This window comes from Canis lupus, chromosome 32 (assembly GCF_048164855.1).
Source record: "Canis lupus baileyi chromosome 32, mCanLup2.hap1, whole genome shotgun sequence".
In the NCBI taxonomy this organism is placed as follows: domain Eukaryota; kingdom Metazoa; phylum Chordata; class Mammalia; order Carnivora; family Canidae; genus Canis; species Canis lupus.
Genome location: NC_132869.1, coordinates 38759006 through 38774998, shown reverse-complemented (window position 1 = coordinate 38774998; position 15993 = coordinate 38759006). Strand labels below are relative to the sequence as shown.

The following is a 15993-nucleotide window of genomic DNA, read 5'->3' as shown; positions in this document are numbered from 1 at the left end:
GTGGATCACTGATCCAAGATGAGAGTGGAAATGTCTGCTTAGATGCCAGTGAAAATAAATCTTGACAGACACGCAGACAAGAGTGCCGCTCCCATTGGCTAGAGACTGTGAAAGACCCCCCAGAACAAAGACAATTACAGGTGAAGTAAACCTAGAATTGGCAGGGAAGAAAAGAAACATCTGTGCATCCATCGAGGCATGAATCTAGATATTGGTGGAATACCTAAAGAGTAGGAATTGGGCTACTTGGCTCTAGATAGAAGAAAGACTCCCTAAGCTTGATAGGTCTTATTCTCTTGGGCTGGTTTTCTCCACAAGCTCTCAACAAGGCCACTGGAAACACCTGTGCTCACAACTTCCCAGAGAGTCTCTTCCCTTAAGTCTACATTCAAGTCCCAGGGAAGGACTCTCCTAGGCTTGGCCTGGGTTACATGTCCACCCTGGATAGGTCACTTGTGACCAGGCTAGTGGGGTGTTCTGGATGCCAACTACCACTCAAACCACATGGATGGAAGGGACATTTATCCTCATTCTAGTGTCAAGAAATAAGCACTCACTACTTCATTTTCTTTGGGGATAACATCAGATTCCCAGGGTAGGGAGATGACAGCAGGCTCCAACACCCTTATAAATCCAGGACTAAAACCACGTCACATTCAATCACAGCCTGACCCTTCGGACAACCAGGTAATAAATGCCATGTTTCTAATCTTAGCAGAAACAAACACTGCCTTCACCCAAATTCACATCACTCTCAGTTCTCCGAGTTAGGTCTGGAATCCACAGGAGGCCCTCAAGCAAAAAAGAACCTGAATCTTGCTCCCCTCTGGGGAGATAGGATTGGTTTTGAGATTGGTAGACGTTCAAGTTGAATTGCTCTGCCTATCTTCACTGTGTAGACGCTGTCACAATTTCCCACAGGGCTCTTCCCTTTGCCTCATATCTGTGGATATTTGGTGCAATATGGCCTACCCCGAATTATCTTTGGGATTCGAGTCCTAGGTGTTTTGCTACCAATAACGACATAGAAACAGCTGGCAGACAAAATAATGAACATGGGGAAAACGAACGGATATATATTAGTAGATATTCTCATCCTTATGTTTGGATGGGGAGAGAGGCTCTGAGAGGTTGTTGCCTCAAGTCAGAAGAACCACAGAGAAACAGGGCCAGGACCAGCTATCAGCTATGCCTGACTCCGACAGCCACTCGGGTAGTGCTGCAGGTACTTGAATTCCCTTCCTTTTTGAATTTTCTATGTTTGACAGTTTGTATTATAAAAACATTAAAGGAAATTTGAGAAGAAAACATTTCCCATGTTGTTCATATAAAAATCCATTCTTTGCAGCGGCTGAGATAAAGTTCCTGTATTTTCGCATTCTGGTTCTCCCTTGTCACTATATCATGTGTACTTTCTACGTCTCCCTAATTATCACTGTTGTTGTTACATAATATTTTAATGAGTTATGATACACCGTAATATCCCTACATGCCCCACTGTCATGAACACTTCTGTTAAAAAAAGCCTTCCCCCCCCTTCTGTTAATTATTTCCTTAAAATGAATCCCCAGAAGTGAAGTGACTGGTTAAGGCAAATGAACATTTTTATGGTTCTTGACTTTTATTGCCAAATTGCTTTCCAAGGGGGTTATATCAGCTTACAAGGACGGGGAAGTCAATTTTTTTTCAGGGTCTGTTTTTAAAGCTACTTAAAAGAAATCAAATTCTAGATGGAGCCAGAGACCCTGATAATGTATGATTCATGATCATCAGCCAAAAAGTCCTTGGAGAACCAGCCAGCCCCAAGAGCCAGTGCTAAGTGGTCCTAGAACTCAAAATACTAATGGCAATCATAATGGGGCAGTAAGAAGGAATGATCCTTTCCACATTTCTGCATTCAATTTTGGAATACTGAGGAAAAAAATCAATTGATCCATGAAATTACTTTATTAAAATATTCGGTATTATCTGTTCTTTATAAGGAACAACCTCAACTTTTCCTTTATCTGCTTCTATTTTCCCCTCAGTCTTACTGAGGTATAACCGATGAATAAAATTGCAATCTATTTAAGATGTACAAATGATGAGTTGATGTCCATATGCGTTATGAAAGGATTCTCACAATCAAGTTAATGAACACATCCATCACCTCACAGAGTTGCCTGTTTTGTACCATGTGAGATCGCTTCCCTTCTACTCTCTTAGCAGATTTCAGTGATACAGTATTACCAGTTACAGTCACCATGTTATATACTAGAATCTCAGAACTCCTTCATCTTAGAAAGTTTGCACACTCTAACCCACCTCTCCCCATGTCCCCACCCACCCCTGACCCTGGCAACTACCATTCTGCTGTTTCCCTGAGTTCTGCTTCTTTTTTTAATTTCCCCAGATTCCGCATATAAGTGATACCATGCACTATTTGTCTTTGCCTGGCCTATTTAACTTAGCATAATGTCCTTCAGGTCTACCCATGTTGTCACAAAGGGCAAGATTTCCTTCTTTTTTATGGTTGAATAATTCTCCATTCTATATGTATATAATATATATAAATACACACAATACATATGCTGTAATGTGTGTGTATATACACATAAGACATCCATAATGTATGTACACACAGACACACACACACACAGACATATCTATCTCACATCTTCCTTATCCATCCATCAACAGACACTTATGTTACTTCCAGAACTTGGCTACTGTGAATAATGCTGCTATGAACACGGGAGTGCAGGTATCTCTTTGAGATCGTGGTTTTACTTCCTTTGGATATGGATCCTATCTGTTTGTGCATCTGACACTCAAATATAGACAAAATGGGCTTTATTAACCACAATAACTGCAGCAGCAGTTATGATTTATTGTGTATTTGTTGTATGTCAGGCACTGTACTACATTCTTCATATACATTACTTCTAAAAATAACCTCACAGTGTGGTTGTTAACAACATTTTATAGACAGAGAAACCATGCTAGATCATAAGCTACCTGAGGGCAGGGATATTTGCTTTGCTCATTGATATATTTCAAGCACTCAGAAGTGCGTAGTAAGTGCTCAAGAAATACTGTTGCCTGAACAAGGCTTTAAGAGCATAAGCAGCTTCTCCAGGGCCCCGAGTAGCACTGCTGGGATTCAAACCCAGGACACCTGGGATACACCAAGTCCTGTTTCCTGACCCCTCTGCTATGTATGCCATCTCTTACCAGGGACAGACAAACACAGCCAGCTCCGACCACTCACCTGGCTCCAGCTCCCTGCAAACCACTCCACCTTGCCCGTGCAGGGCCCGTTGTCACATGGTGTGGCCTCCGCTGGCCGGTTGTTCCCACAGCCCTCCAGGGGCAGGCTGCTGATGTGGTTGGTCATGCACACCACTGAGCGTGTCCGCACCCCAGCACCACACTCCGCTGAGCACTGCAAGACAGGAGAAGGGCACATTAGAGGGGAGGCCCCCGCAGGTTCTAATGATGTGGAGGAGGACTGAACATCTCTTTCCCTACCAACTCTTTCACCCAGGAGTCACTGACTACTTTCACGCACAGCTTACTCCATCCATTGTAGGCTATCAGTAGGTCAAACCCCCATTTCAGATTTTCTGGGAGAGTCTTCATTCCAAATATCCTGTCCCACTGTTGCAGTCGACGATCTGTCTTGACTTTTGCTTTTGAAAATATATCCAGCAGCAGAGGAATGACAGCATGAACATGTGGGCATGTTCTGGGGAGTCTGGGCTGTTCTGGGGAAGCTGGGGAAGTGAAATCCATCACCTCAACATGGCTGCCTGATATTAAGGCAGGGTGGCCTTAGTCCTGAAGGCCATAGCTGTGACGGTATTAGGAGACAGCTCCCCATAGAGGGAGAACTTGGCCTGGGAACCAAACACATCAGTGTTAATATCCCTCCTGGCAGGGTGGCCTGGGGCAAGGGACCCAGCCCCTTCCACCTCTGGCATGCTCATCTGGATGGTTGGCATAGGAACACATTACAGGTAATGAATAATGTGCTTTCCATATAGCAAGTGCTCAATACATGGTATGAGGGGCTTTAAAGGGCCAAGTTCTGTATTCCCACTCTAAGGTAGAGAAACTGAGTTAAGGTCCTCACTTAAAGCCACATAACCACCAGTGATTTCTGTCCTACAGTCATACTCTGCCCTCCTGTAGGGCCTACTAAACACATTCCTGTCATACCCCAAAGCTTGAGGAGCATTTTTCATCTGTCTTGAAATACTTTGGGATGCTGTCTAATTTTGCTTCTCATTCTGTATGTTCAGACATTTCTGGACCTCTTTGAGTCCTTCCCAGACACCTCGCGTCCAACACGTAAAACAGTGGAACACCACCTTCACCACCATCACTACTGATACTCTTGGTTTTCCAATTTGTGCTCAGATCTCTAGAAGGATTCAAAAGTTGACTGTTCTTTTGAGTTTTTGTTTCCAACATCTAGCCAAACGTCAGGTCTCACAGATTCTGGTTTCGCCACATTTTTCCTGTCTTGTTTCTTTCTGCCCGTGGTTCCCAGCACCACTAATATTCTTCCCCTGGACTGTGGTCACAGCTTGTTGCTTAGCTTCACCACCTTTTTTAATTTGCTGGGCTTTCAGGAGCTGGGAATGCTGTGCTGAAAATCCCTCTGATGCCATCCCATTCCAACATGGACTTCCCCACCTGGCATTCAAGCTTTCCTATAAGACCACCTCAGTCAACCTCAGTCTTCTAAGCTAACTTCCATTATTCTTTCCCACACAGCTCATGCTGGACAGAGCCAGGGTCCTCCATTTCCCAATCTCATGAAGCCTTCACTCTTCCTTGTCCATACTGTTCTTTCCATCTGTCTAGAGGGGTCTTCCCCTTCACCAGGACACATCAAAATCCATTAAGGCTCAGCTCCAATGCCATCTCTTCTGTGAAAACTCCTTTCACTGACAAATATATTCTTCCCAGTCTCAGAATTCTCAAGGCACTGTGCACCCTACTGTCTTCCTTTGTATTAAAGTGACTTATGTCCTACTGTACTTTTTCCTTTATAGAAGCAGGTTCAGTGAAGGCAGGGACTATTGCAGCATCTTTACTTCCTTCTCAGGTCAGCACCTTACCCATGGGCAAATCCATGAATATCAGTTGAATAAATGAATACAGACTTGGGTCCTTCCTTGCTTGTTTCTCTTCTGTCACCAGCACATTCCAACTCTGAAAGTGACCCTTTAGAGTACAACCAAAGCCCATCTTAAGGGTTTCTGCTGGGTATTCCCTTAAAAATGTTTGTTTTACCAACATTATTATTAAAAAAAAAAATAAAAGTGACATCGTTTAAATGAAATTTGAGAAAAGAAAAAACATACCACTTTGTTTCCTTACCAAAATTGCCATTTTCATTTTTGTACATTGCTATCTAGTCTTTTTTTTTTTTTTTAGATTTTATTTATTTATCCACGAGAGACACACACACACACACACACACAGAGGCAGAGACACAGGCAGAGGGAGAAGCAGGCTACCCACAGGAAGCCTGATGTGGGGCCCGATCCTTGAACCAGGATCACATCCAAATCAAAGGCAGACGCTCAACCGCTGAGCCACTCAGGGGTCCCTGCTATCTAGTCTTGTAAAGTCACAGCCTGGATGAATAACCAAACATTTATATGACCACTGCTGGGCTGGGCCTGCCTCCTCAAGGAGGAAACTCTCCGGAGCAAAGCGCCTGAAGGGGATGAGAACATGTCACCTGGAAGTATACTACATTGACCTATTTTGAATGGAAGGCACTTGAGAAACCTCAGATCCAGGAAGGGCTCTCTGCCCTCCCTATCCCTGCCTAAAAGCAGAGCATGAACTTCCTGTGGGAAATTTCCACCTAGTATCAGGAAGAAGAGAACACTTTTATAATCAGTGTTGGGGAGCTGATGCCAGGATGAGTCTAAACTAACAAACTTTACCCAAATAATCCTTATCTTCAGTTAGTTTCCCCATATATTTCTAAGCCACTTTCTTGTATTTTATTTCCTCTAGAAGCCCCAACCCCTTTCCTTTGTCTAGTCACTTCTTCAAAATTTACCAATCTTTGTTAAAATGGTATAGAAGCCCTAAAGTCTAATTGTGTCTTTGGGATTTTTTACTTCTGTCTTATGAGGCTCTCTGTGCCATGTACAAAAAAATAACATTAGATGAAATGTGTTGGCTTTTCTCCTGTTAACCTGGCTTTTGTCAGTTGAATATGCAGGCTTCAGTTGCAGAACTTAGGGTAGAGGGAAATTTTTTTTTTTTTCCTTCCCTATAGGCTCACAAACCCTTTGCATGACTTGCATTCTATCTTCCTTCTTATTTGGAATCTGAGCCAACAACAACAACAACAAAATCCTTTGCCACAATAATTGGAATATTCTAGGCTAAAGGGCTTTTTGTTTCAGCTGTATATTATCTGGTCTCTTTCCTAGCTTTAAACACTCAAGATATTTAAATCCTCCTGAAGAATGCAAGGCAAATTAAGTCATCTTCCTGTTTTGAACATTAAGAATATTTCTTCCCGAGTAATTTTCATTTACCTAACTTAATTTCTGCTTTCCAAACCAAGTAACATACTCACATCTGGGAATATTTCCACATACCCTCATGTGCTTCATTTAAAAGAAGAATGTGGGGTTTTTGTTGTTTTTAAAGATTTTATTTATTTATTCATGAGAGACATAGAGAGAGAGGCAGAGACATAGGCAGAGGGAGAAGCAGGTTCCCCGAGAGGAGCCCCATCTGGGACTCGATTCCAGGACCTGGGGATCATGCCCTGAGCTAAAGGCAGATGCTCAACCACTGAGCCACCCAGGTGTCCCTAAAAGAATGTTAAGGTGCCCAGACCAAGTGCCAATGAGAGAGCCTTAGAAGGATGAGCCTGTAAGGGATTTCTCCTTATTACACAACAACAGCACAAAGGCATTTCAACTTGGAAGTAGTTATCCACACTGGCCCAGGTGTGGGAAGCCTCTCAGCAGGAATGAGGGGAACGATGGGCCTCTACCAGGCAGCAGGGACCACCTTTCAAAGCCAGGCCTTGAAACACTCCCACTCACCGCCCCTGAAGGATGTGCTTGCGAGAGGGACCAAATCCTCTTGGTAAAAGGACCTGGCTCCTCACTGAACTTCTGGGCTGACCAAACACAGATACGCATGAAATTTCCAAGGAACTGTGTGGTGAGGATTGTCTTCTGGCTCCACAGACCGCTGAATGCTAAACTTGGCCCAATCGGCCCTCTCAGGACTGACTACAAGGCTCTCATGGCTATTCCTGAACTTCAGGTTCACGCATCATCTTCCGTAATTAAGTAACAGAAAGCACGACATCTTATTTCTTCTGGAAAACATCCTTAGATACTAGGTGTTACAAAATTGAGGCTGGTGGATTTTCTAAAAGTTTTTTTTTTTTTTTTTCTCTCTTGTGACTAAATATTGCCCCTGCGTTTAAAGCTGTCATTGATTTACAGAACTAAGAAGTAAATGATGCCTCTGTCTGATTAAGGCCCACCCTCAGTTAAAGGTACTGCAAGGACGCGTTTACGATGAGTCATTGAGTCAGAAAGACTACATAGCCCTGGAAGTTTAAAAGAAGAATCAGGTTTGAGTTCACAAGCTCAACTCAATTAGGTAGAGTTTAATTTAATTTAGTTTAATTTCAATGCTTTCATTGGCTCATTTGACAGAGAATGAAAGAGAGAGAGAGAGAGCACAACCAAGTGGAGAAGCAGGCTCCCTGCTGAGCCCCCAGGACGCTGGGATCATGACCTGAGCCGAAGTCAGACACTTAACAAACCGAGCTACCCAGGGGCCCCAACTGATTTTATTTTATTTTTATTTTTTATTTTATTTTAAATTGGGCAACAGGATGTCTTCTGGATCCTTAAGTATTTGTACACTTCAATCACATTTTCTTTAATTTCGCCCCCTTCACCTCTTTACGTGGAGGCTGTATCTCATTCATGCCTGGCATTATTAGGTGCTCAATACATGTTTATTCCAATGGCAAAAAAAATGGGATAGCTCAGCCTAAATCTTAACAAGGTTGACTTTTTTTTTTTTTTAAATTTTTATTCATTTATGATAGTTACAGAGAGAGAGAGAGAGAGAGAGGCCAGAGACACAGGCAGAGGGAGAAGCAGGCTCCATGCACCGGGAGCCCGATGTGGGATTCGATCCCGGGTCTCCAGGATCTAGCCCTGGGCCAAAGGCAGGCACCAAACCGCTGCGCCACCCAGGGATCCCAAGGTTGACTTTTATACAAAGCCACGAGTCACATATGAAAGACTGCCACCAGCTGGTCATTTCTGGGGACTGACCCTTTTGTGAAGCTGGTGATTCAGAGGCTCATCCCTTGGTAACCAATCTCATGGAGGTCATGGTTTCAAATATGTCATCCCTTTAATGCTCATTCAGCAGTTACCAATGAGGAAACAGAGGGTCAGAGAGCAGCTTGCTCGAGGTATAATAAGACATAAGTCCTGGGGGAAGTGCTGCCGAAGCCAGTGCACCTTCCTGAAAACCACCCACACCCCCTTCTCACTCATCTACTCCAAGTGGGAACATTCGGGAATAATGTTATGTTCTGGGGGTCAATAAAGCAAAATTACCTACTTATTTACATCATAGCACTAAATTGATATGGCTTAAGATATCTTTCTGAAAAAGAACAAAGAAGTTCCCTAAACAGAAGAATAAAGTGCTCATTCTTTCCTTTATTTGGAATTTTAAGACAAGTGTTAGATCCAGCAAGTACTTAGGTTACGATGCGGAACAAATTTACATGAAAGGGAAATTTACAAGTGTTTTTTGGAGAGGAAATAAAAATAGGGGTTGATTCAGTTATAGGAGGCAAACAATAGCTTAGTCTACTTAAAAGTCATGCTTTAGGGGCACCTGGGTGGCTCAGCAGTTGAGGATCTGCCTTTGGCTCCTGTCCTGATCCTGGGGTCCCTCCCCCGCAGGGAGCCTGCTTCTCCCTCTGCCTGTGTCTCTGCCTCTCTCTGTATCTCTCATGAATAAATAAATAAAACCTTTAAAAAAATTCATGATTTAAATGTTTTTAATGTCATTAACATGCTTATAATAAATACATATATGAAAAAAGGTTACAAAATGATAGACATAGTATTATGATTTGTGTCCTTCAAATATGTATGAATACAAAAACACTATGTATGTAAAGTATGTATGAGTAGAAAAAAGCTTGACAATATAGTTTAAAAATTTTAACTTATTATCTGCTAATGAAAAGATTATAGGTATGCTCTTCTGATTTTTAAATATTTTTTTATGATGTTATATGTTACTTTATGACCAGGAAAAGTGAACATTTTTTTATCCATAACTACATTAGGTCTTTAGTTGGAAGTGCATATTATTCAAGTGAAAAATTCTTTTGAGACAACATGTTTGCAAATACACATTAAAAAAGTAGAAAATGGCTATTTACTATTTGTTAAGTAGAGATAAGTTATTAAATCTATAGTCTCATAAAAACTGTAATTAAATATTTTATTTTATTTATTTCTTATTTTTATTTATTTATTTAATTTTTTAATATTTCTTATTTTTTAAAAGATTTTATTTATTTATTCGAGAGAGAGAGAGAGAGAGAGAGAGAGAGGCAGAGACACAGGCAGAGGGAGAAGCAGGCTCCATGTGAGGAGCCCGACGTGGGACTCGATCCCGGGTCTCCAGGATCCCACCCTGGGCCTAAGGCAGTGCTAAACCGCTGAGCCCCCCAGGGATCCCCTAATTAAATATTTTAGATGAAATATTTGAGATGTATTATAAACTCAGTTGTCCTGCGCTATCTCTGTATATAGCCTTCTTTTGATTATACTGTTTGTGTTAATATAAACAATTCTCTTTATATTTTAGAATAATGATTGATGAAGATGAGGAAGCATTTACTGAAAAAATAATTTCAGCCATTTTAATCTTCATATGAGCATTCTAAACCTTGCATTTCCTCTAGTGAATGTGAACCTTTAGAAAAATTTCCAAGCTTCAGTCTATTTGAATGTATGAGTCATTGAACATTTGTAGATGAAATTACCTTAGGCCCTGCATATTCTTTATGAGGTGTCACATAATGTATTAAGGATTAAAAGGACTTAAGTGCTCTAGACTTCAAGTGATCTTGTTCCTTTTGATTCATGACAATTGGTATGATAAATTCTGTGTTTGTATCACAAACTTTTATATTATAGGATATAGCCATTTTAATGTAAGGTTTTTTTTGTATATGTGATAAAAATAATTTTTGCCCAACCTTTTTTTTCCCAAGATTTTATCCATTTATTTGACAGAGAGCGAGAGAGCGAAAGCACAAGCAGAGGGACAGCAGAGCGAGAGGGAGAAGCAGTCAGAAAGGATGCTGGCCGAGGAATCCACCCATGTGGCGGGATGGTGACGCATGGAGATTTACTCCTCTGAACTTGACATGTCGCCCCGTTGTTCACACGATGCTGGGGGGAGAGGAGGCTCCTGAGCTGTTTCCTAAGGTTCTGTGAACTCGCCTAGTCCTCTCTTCCCCTTGGACCAGTGGCCTCTGTGCTCCCTGGGAGCCCATGAGGAAGGCAGATTCTTGGGCCCACCTCTTGGTGCTGACCCAGGCTAGGCACCGTGTGTGGGTTTTCAGGTGATCTGTAGGCACACTACAGTTTGGGAGCACAGTGAGGGACTCTAAGGTGCACACCGGGCCCAACCGAGAGAAAGGTACTGAAGACAGAGCCAGCCAGTCCTGTTGACAGCTCAAGTTTCCAAGGGCTCTAGAGAATCCTGACACCCAAACCACCAAACTGTGGGTGTGGAGGCCAGTCTGCTGCCCCGAGAGCAATCTCCTGATGGCCAGTCAGGAGCTTCCATAAGAAAAGGAATGAAGCTCTTTATCTCCTCCTGGCTCTCTCTTCCCGACCCCAAGATACGCTCTGGAATTTTGCTTAGTACTTTTCCCTGCACCTTTTTTCTTATTGTGGCAAAATACATACAATAAAATTTACCATTTTAATCATTTTAAGTGTACATTTCAGTGGCATAAATTACATCTACACTGCATGCAACCATCACCATGACCCAACTCCAGAATCCTTATAAATCTTTTTTTTTTTTTTTTAGGGACAGCATGCACATGCATGCATGGGAGCAAGGAGGGGAGGGGTAGAGGGAGAGAGAGAGAGAGAGAGAGAGAGACTCCCAAGCAGGCTCCATGGCCAGCGTAGCCCCACATGGGCCTCAGTCTCACAACCCTGAGATCATGACCAGAGCCGAAATCCAAGAGTTGGATGCTTAATCAACTGAGCCACCCAGTGGCCCCTAGTTTTGTCTTTGATAGATGAACTCTAGCTCTTGCTGGTTTCCTTGCACACAGGTAACTGGTGCACACATATAACTAATACGCTTCAGATGTCATCGCTGACAGCTGATGCCAAGGACCCCAAGGAGGCCAGTCTACTGGGGAGGGGAATGGTCTGTGAACTGTGCTGAGTTAGGAAGGAGGAAGGGGCCTGCCACTTGCTGGGTGACTTTTAGATGCCAGGCACTCACCAAACACGTGAGAGGCGTGATGTAATTGTTCACTTGATTTCGTATTTCAGTATTTAATATTCACATGGAGCATGAAGAACTAATTCTTTCGCATCCACTGCTTACCCCTGGAGCCCCTGGGTCTTTGTATAAGGACAGAAGGAATTTCCCCAAAGTCAGAAATTCCCCTTGGGATTCTTAAGCTAGTGATTCACCTCCGTGGGTTGGGGTGCCTGCAACAGACACTTGCTGCCCATCAGCTGGGCACACGGTGGTCCCGGCTGCAGAAAACCCATTCTGCCCACTGTCACGCTCACCCTTTCACTCCACTCGGTGAGGAACCAGCTCTTGGCACAGGGTCCCATGTCGCAGTTCTCAATGTCATTCGGCCGGAGCTTCATGTTGCATTCCTCATCATCAACCACGTCCCCAATGTTGCTCACACACTTCACGTCTCGGGTCCTCTGTCCCACTCCACAGGGCACTGAGCACTAAAACAGGAGGAACACGTCAGCGGGATGGGCAGCGTTACCTCCGGGGGGGAGGGGGCTCTTGAGCTCTGGTGCCCTCATCCTTGCCACCTGCCACCTGAGTGGACGGCTGTGGTGAGACCCCCACAATGCCATGCTACGTGGGGAGGATCCCAGCCCTGAACACTTCACCACCTTTTCTCTAAGACCTTGGATGTCCTGCCTGTTGCTCTGGGCCTCAGCTCTGTCATCTGCAAAACAGGGGTGCAAGCTTGGAAGGAGTGGGCTTCTCATGACACACGGGACAGAGAAGACCTGTGTGCACAAGGCTCCCAGGGGCTCATCCTTAAATTCGGCTGTGGGTGACTGATACACACCAGCCTTAACTCCATCGTGCTATTGGTAGATCCTATGGTTTGCAAAACAGTCCCCCCCAGAGCCTCCTGGGATGGGGTCCCTCTAGGAGACCTCAGGGCTGTCCTGAATGAGGTCTTGGTGGTGGGCTTGGGCAGGGGGACAGCAGTGAGTCTTGGGAGGGGGAGCCCCGCGTACCGAGGTCCAGTCCGTCCGGATCTGCCACTCACTGCAGATCTTGAGCTGGCAGGTGCTGGTGGTCTCGGGCTTCTCCAGGTGCTGGCAGCGGTAGGGCTGCACGGTCAGGCTGCGGTTGGCGTACACCTGGCGGCACAGAACTTGGCGATGCTGCATGCCCAGGCCGCAGGTTTTGCTGCACTCAGACCACTCTCCGATGTCCCAGCTAGCTCAGGAACGAGAGAGCGCGACAGGGACATGTCACCTTCAGTCAGCAGGAAGACAGCCTGACCCCCACCGGCTGCACAGGACCATCAGGGTCCTTCTGGGTGGTCCTCACCCTGGAGCACTGCTTAACGGTGTGCTCAGGGCCATCGGACTCCGTGAAGGAGTGTCACTTGGTTGACATGCTAGCTACCAGTGATGAGGGCCCAGTTTTATTTTATTTTTTATTTTTTGAGGTCCCAGTTTTAGAAAATGAAAGAAAACCGAGAAGGTGCAGGTGATTTTTATCTAGTAAAAGACCCCCCCCCAAACTCCGAATATTAGTTTTCCACCCTGTAGAACATTAACTCACGTTGGGACTTAGGAGCCTTGACCCAGCATTCTTTATTTTTCACGAGCTACTTACTCAGTTTCACGGTCCTCCCCTGACGTCCTGCTTTGTCACTTAGTTAAATAAGGCATCAGCACACACAATACGTAGGAGAATGTTTCTCTTAACTTTGAAACTTATGTCGGGACCCTCTTGGGGGCCCCTTCCCTCTGTTTTCCTGGACGTGTCCTCTTTATCATTCAATAACCAGCCCAAGACCTCCCCCCAGACACTTCTCCTGACTTCTCCTGGCCCATGTATTTGTGACCCTCATTCTCTCTGTTCACAGCTCACCCACAACACTGGCCACGCTGGATTGTGATTCTCCGCTTCCCTCACCAGGCTAACACATAATTGCTCCCAATCACCAAAGGTGTGTGCTCACTGCTAAAGGCTACAGGCTTCCCCATGCATCCCCAGAGACTGGTGCGCTTGCTCAACAGACTGCAGTTCATGCCCAGACTGAGTCTTATGTTCTAAATCAGATGCAGACAGATTTTATATCTGCTACTAAGGTCCTATGTAGGGCCACCTGGGGGCTCAGCGGTTGAGCATCTGCCTTTGGCTCAGGTCATGACCCCGGGGTCCTAGGATTGAGTCCTGAATCGGGCTCCCCGCAGGGAGCCTGCTTCTCCCTCTGCCTGTGTCTCTGTCTCTCTCTCTGTTTCTCATGAATAAATAAATAAAATCTTTAATAAACAAAGGTCCTATGCACAAGCAGCCAGAAGTGACCCGATAACAGGCGGCCTCCCCAGGGAGGCTATCTTACAAGGCCGGGCAGGGGAAGATGTTACAGGGCTCCTCCTCGGGGGTGGGCTTCATGCTGGAGTCACAGTAGCTCTCAGGAACCTCCTCGTGGGTGTTTCTGTGCACACAGCGGAAAATAGGGAACTGCGATCCTGCAAGGACAAGGAGAACTTCTGAAGGACGGCCCCACACACTTGAATGTTGGGCTCTGGGTGCAGATGTACAGAGATCCAGGTGCTGATGAAGGGAGGCCACAGGATTAGAACCAGGCGAGCGTGCACACACACATTTATACGCACCTCCCCCACAAGGGCTAGGCCAGGTACTGTGAGTGCAAAGAGGAGTGGGAATGGTTACTGCCCTCGAAGAGCTTATAATCTCTGTGGACACTTTGCATTGGCTGCACCTGGGGTCGTAGCCAGCACACAAGGAGACGCTCCTCAGGTTTTCTTGAATTCCATGGGCTCCTGCCATTTGTCACATGGTTGGAAAGGGCTGAAGGCAGATAAAAACAATTTTCCTAATAGTTCCAGATATCACTAGGCAGGAGAGTGACTATAAAATGAGCACAGGGCAGCCCGGGGGGGCTCAGCAGTTTAGCACCGCCTTCAGCCCAGAGCCTGATCCTGGGCACCCAGGATCGAGTCCAACGTCGGGCTCCCTGCGTGGAGCCTGCTTCTCCTTCTGCCTCTCCCTCTCTCTCTCTCTCCGTGTGTCTCTCATGAATAAATAAATAAAATTTTTAGCAAAAAAAATAAAATGAGCGCAAATGATAACTGTTTGGAGGTTTTCCGGAGACATCACAGAGAAAGGCTCCCAGAGGGTCCATCCAGCTGGATCCTAGAGAAAGGCTGGGTTTGGGCAGCTGTGTGCATGTGTGTCTCGGAGGGAGGGGGCTGTCCAGGCAGCTGGACTGGAGCAGAAGTGCCCCCACCCCGGCCTGCATGTGCCTGGTGAGTGTAAGAGGCAGGCTGAAGCAGAGAAGTGACGAGACTGAAGGCGGGCTGGAAGAGCAGCTGGCTTCGCCCTACCCTGTAAAGCATTTTACACATCCCCCTAACAGAACACTGATCCGATGGCACCTTTCATTATTTGAGTAGATCTGCTTCCCAGAGGACAGTGAGCTTCTCAGGGACAGAACTAATTCTTGTTCATCACTGCGATCCCAGTACCTAGCAGAGTGACAGCTGCTCAATAGAAATGCCGAACGGATATTCATCAGGAGCCTAATATTTGTTTTTATTACTTTGCTAAAAAAAAAAAAAAATCATACTCACTGCCTCAGGGTTTCTGTTGTCGTTTTGTTTGAAATACACGGTTTAAAATGGATAAATTTCAAAAAAATAAAATAAAATGGATAAATTTCACTGGTTTAAGGTGGGTAAATCTATTTTGGAGAAAAAGTCAGAATCGGTTAAGTGGAATCTTTATTTTTTTTTTAAATTGATTAACTTTTTAAATTGGATTTCAATTTGCCAACGTATAGCGTAACACCCAGTGCTCACCCCATCAAGTGCCCCCCCTCAGTGGAATCTTTTAGCTTTCAAAAAACAAAATGCCCCAAATTCGGCCTTCCTGTCTCTCTGCTGCCCCTTGGTGGCAGCACGGAAGTATTACCAACGGCTGTGTATGGGGTGAGAAAGGTAACCCGGGAACAGGCCATGCAACTGTCTGAAAAAGATGTTTCTACACAAATAACACTCTGTCCCCCTGCCAGCCTCCTGTCTAGGCCACTACACGATTGCTGTGGGGCAAAACACCATCACTTATCCTACAGTTTTCTCTTAGCTCTGTTGCTAATGGGCCAGGCATTTGGAGTTTCCGAATTTCCAACTTAATACAATTTAATTTGTAACCGGAGGGATAACTTTGAACATAAATTGTCTTAATATTTCCTCAGCCATGAAAAGCGTGTCAATGCTGTCAATGCTCGCTTAAGCAGATCTCGTGTGACTCCTGAGCCAGAGGGTAGCTCTTGTAGGAAGCTTGACAGTTGGTCCGACAAGTTCGGAATCTGAAACGATCATTTGTCTCAAAACTACTCTGGCCACAAAAATTTATAATGTAGCTATAACTGGAGACCACTGTTTAAAATAATGTTTCAAT

The 15993-nt window shown here is 44.8% G+C and overlaps 1 protein-coding gene across 3 annotated transcripts in view; it reads right to left on the bottom strand.

The window, feature by feature from the left end:
* THSD4 (thrombospondin type 1 domain containing 4) overlaps positions 1-15993 on the bottom strand; it is a 568727-nt gene that overhangs the window by 18402 nt on the left and 534332 nt on the right. For all 3 annotated transcript variants that reach the window (XM_072809456.1, XM_072809457.1, XM_072809458.1), the window contains 4 exons: positions 13910-14039; positions 12567-12771; positions 11862-12035; positions 3251-3424 (listed from right to left, as the gene is read on the bottom strand). In XM_072809456.1, coding sequence (XP_072665557.1) covers positions 3251-3424; positions 11862-12035; positions 12567-12771; positions 13910-14039 — 683 coding nt within the window. The remainder of the gene's footprint in view (positions 1-3250; positions 3425-11861; positions 12036-12566; positions 12772-13909; positions 14040-15993) is intronic.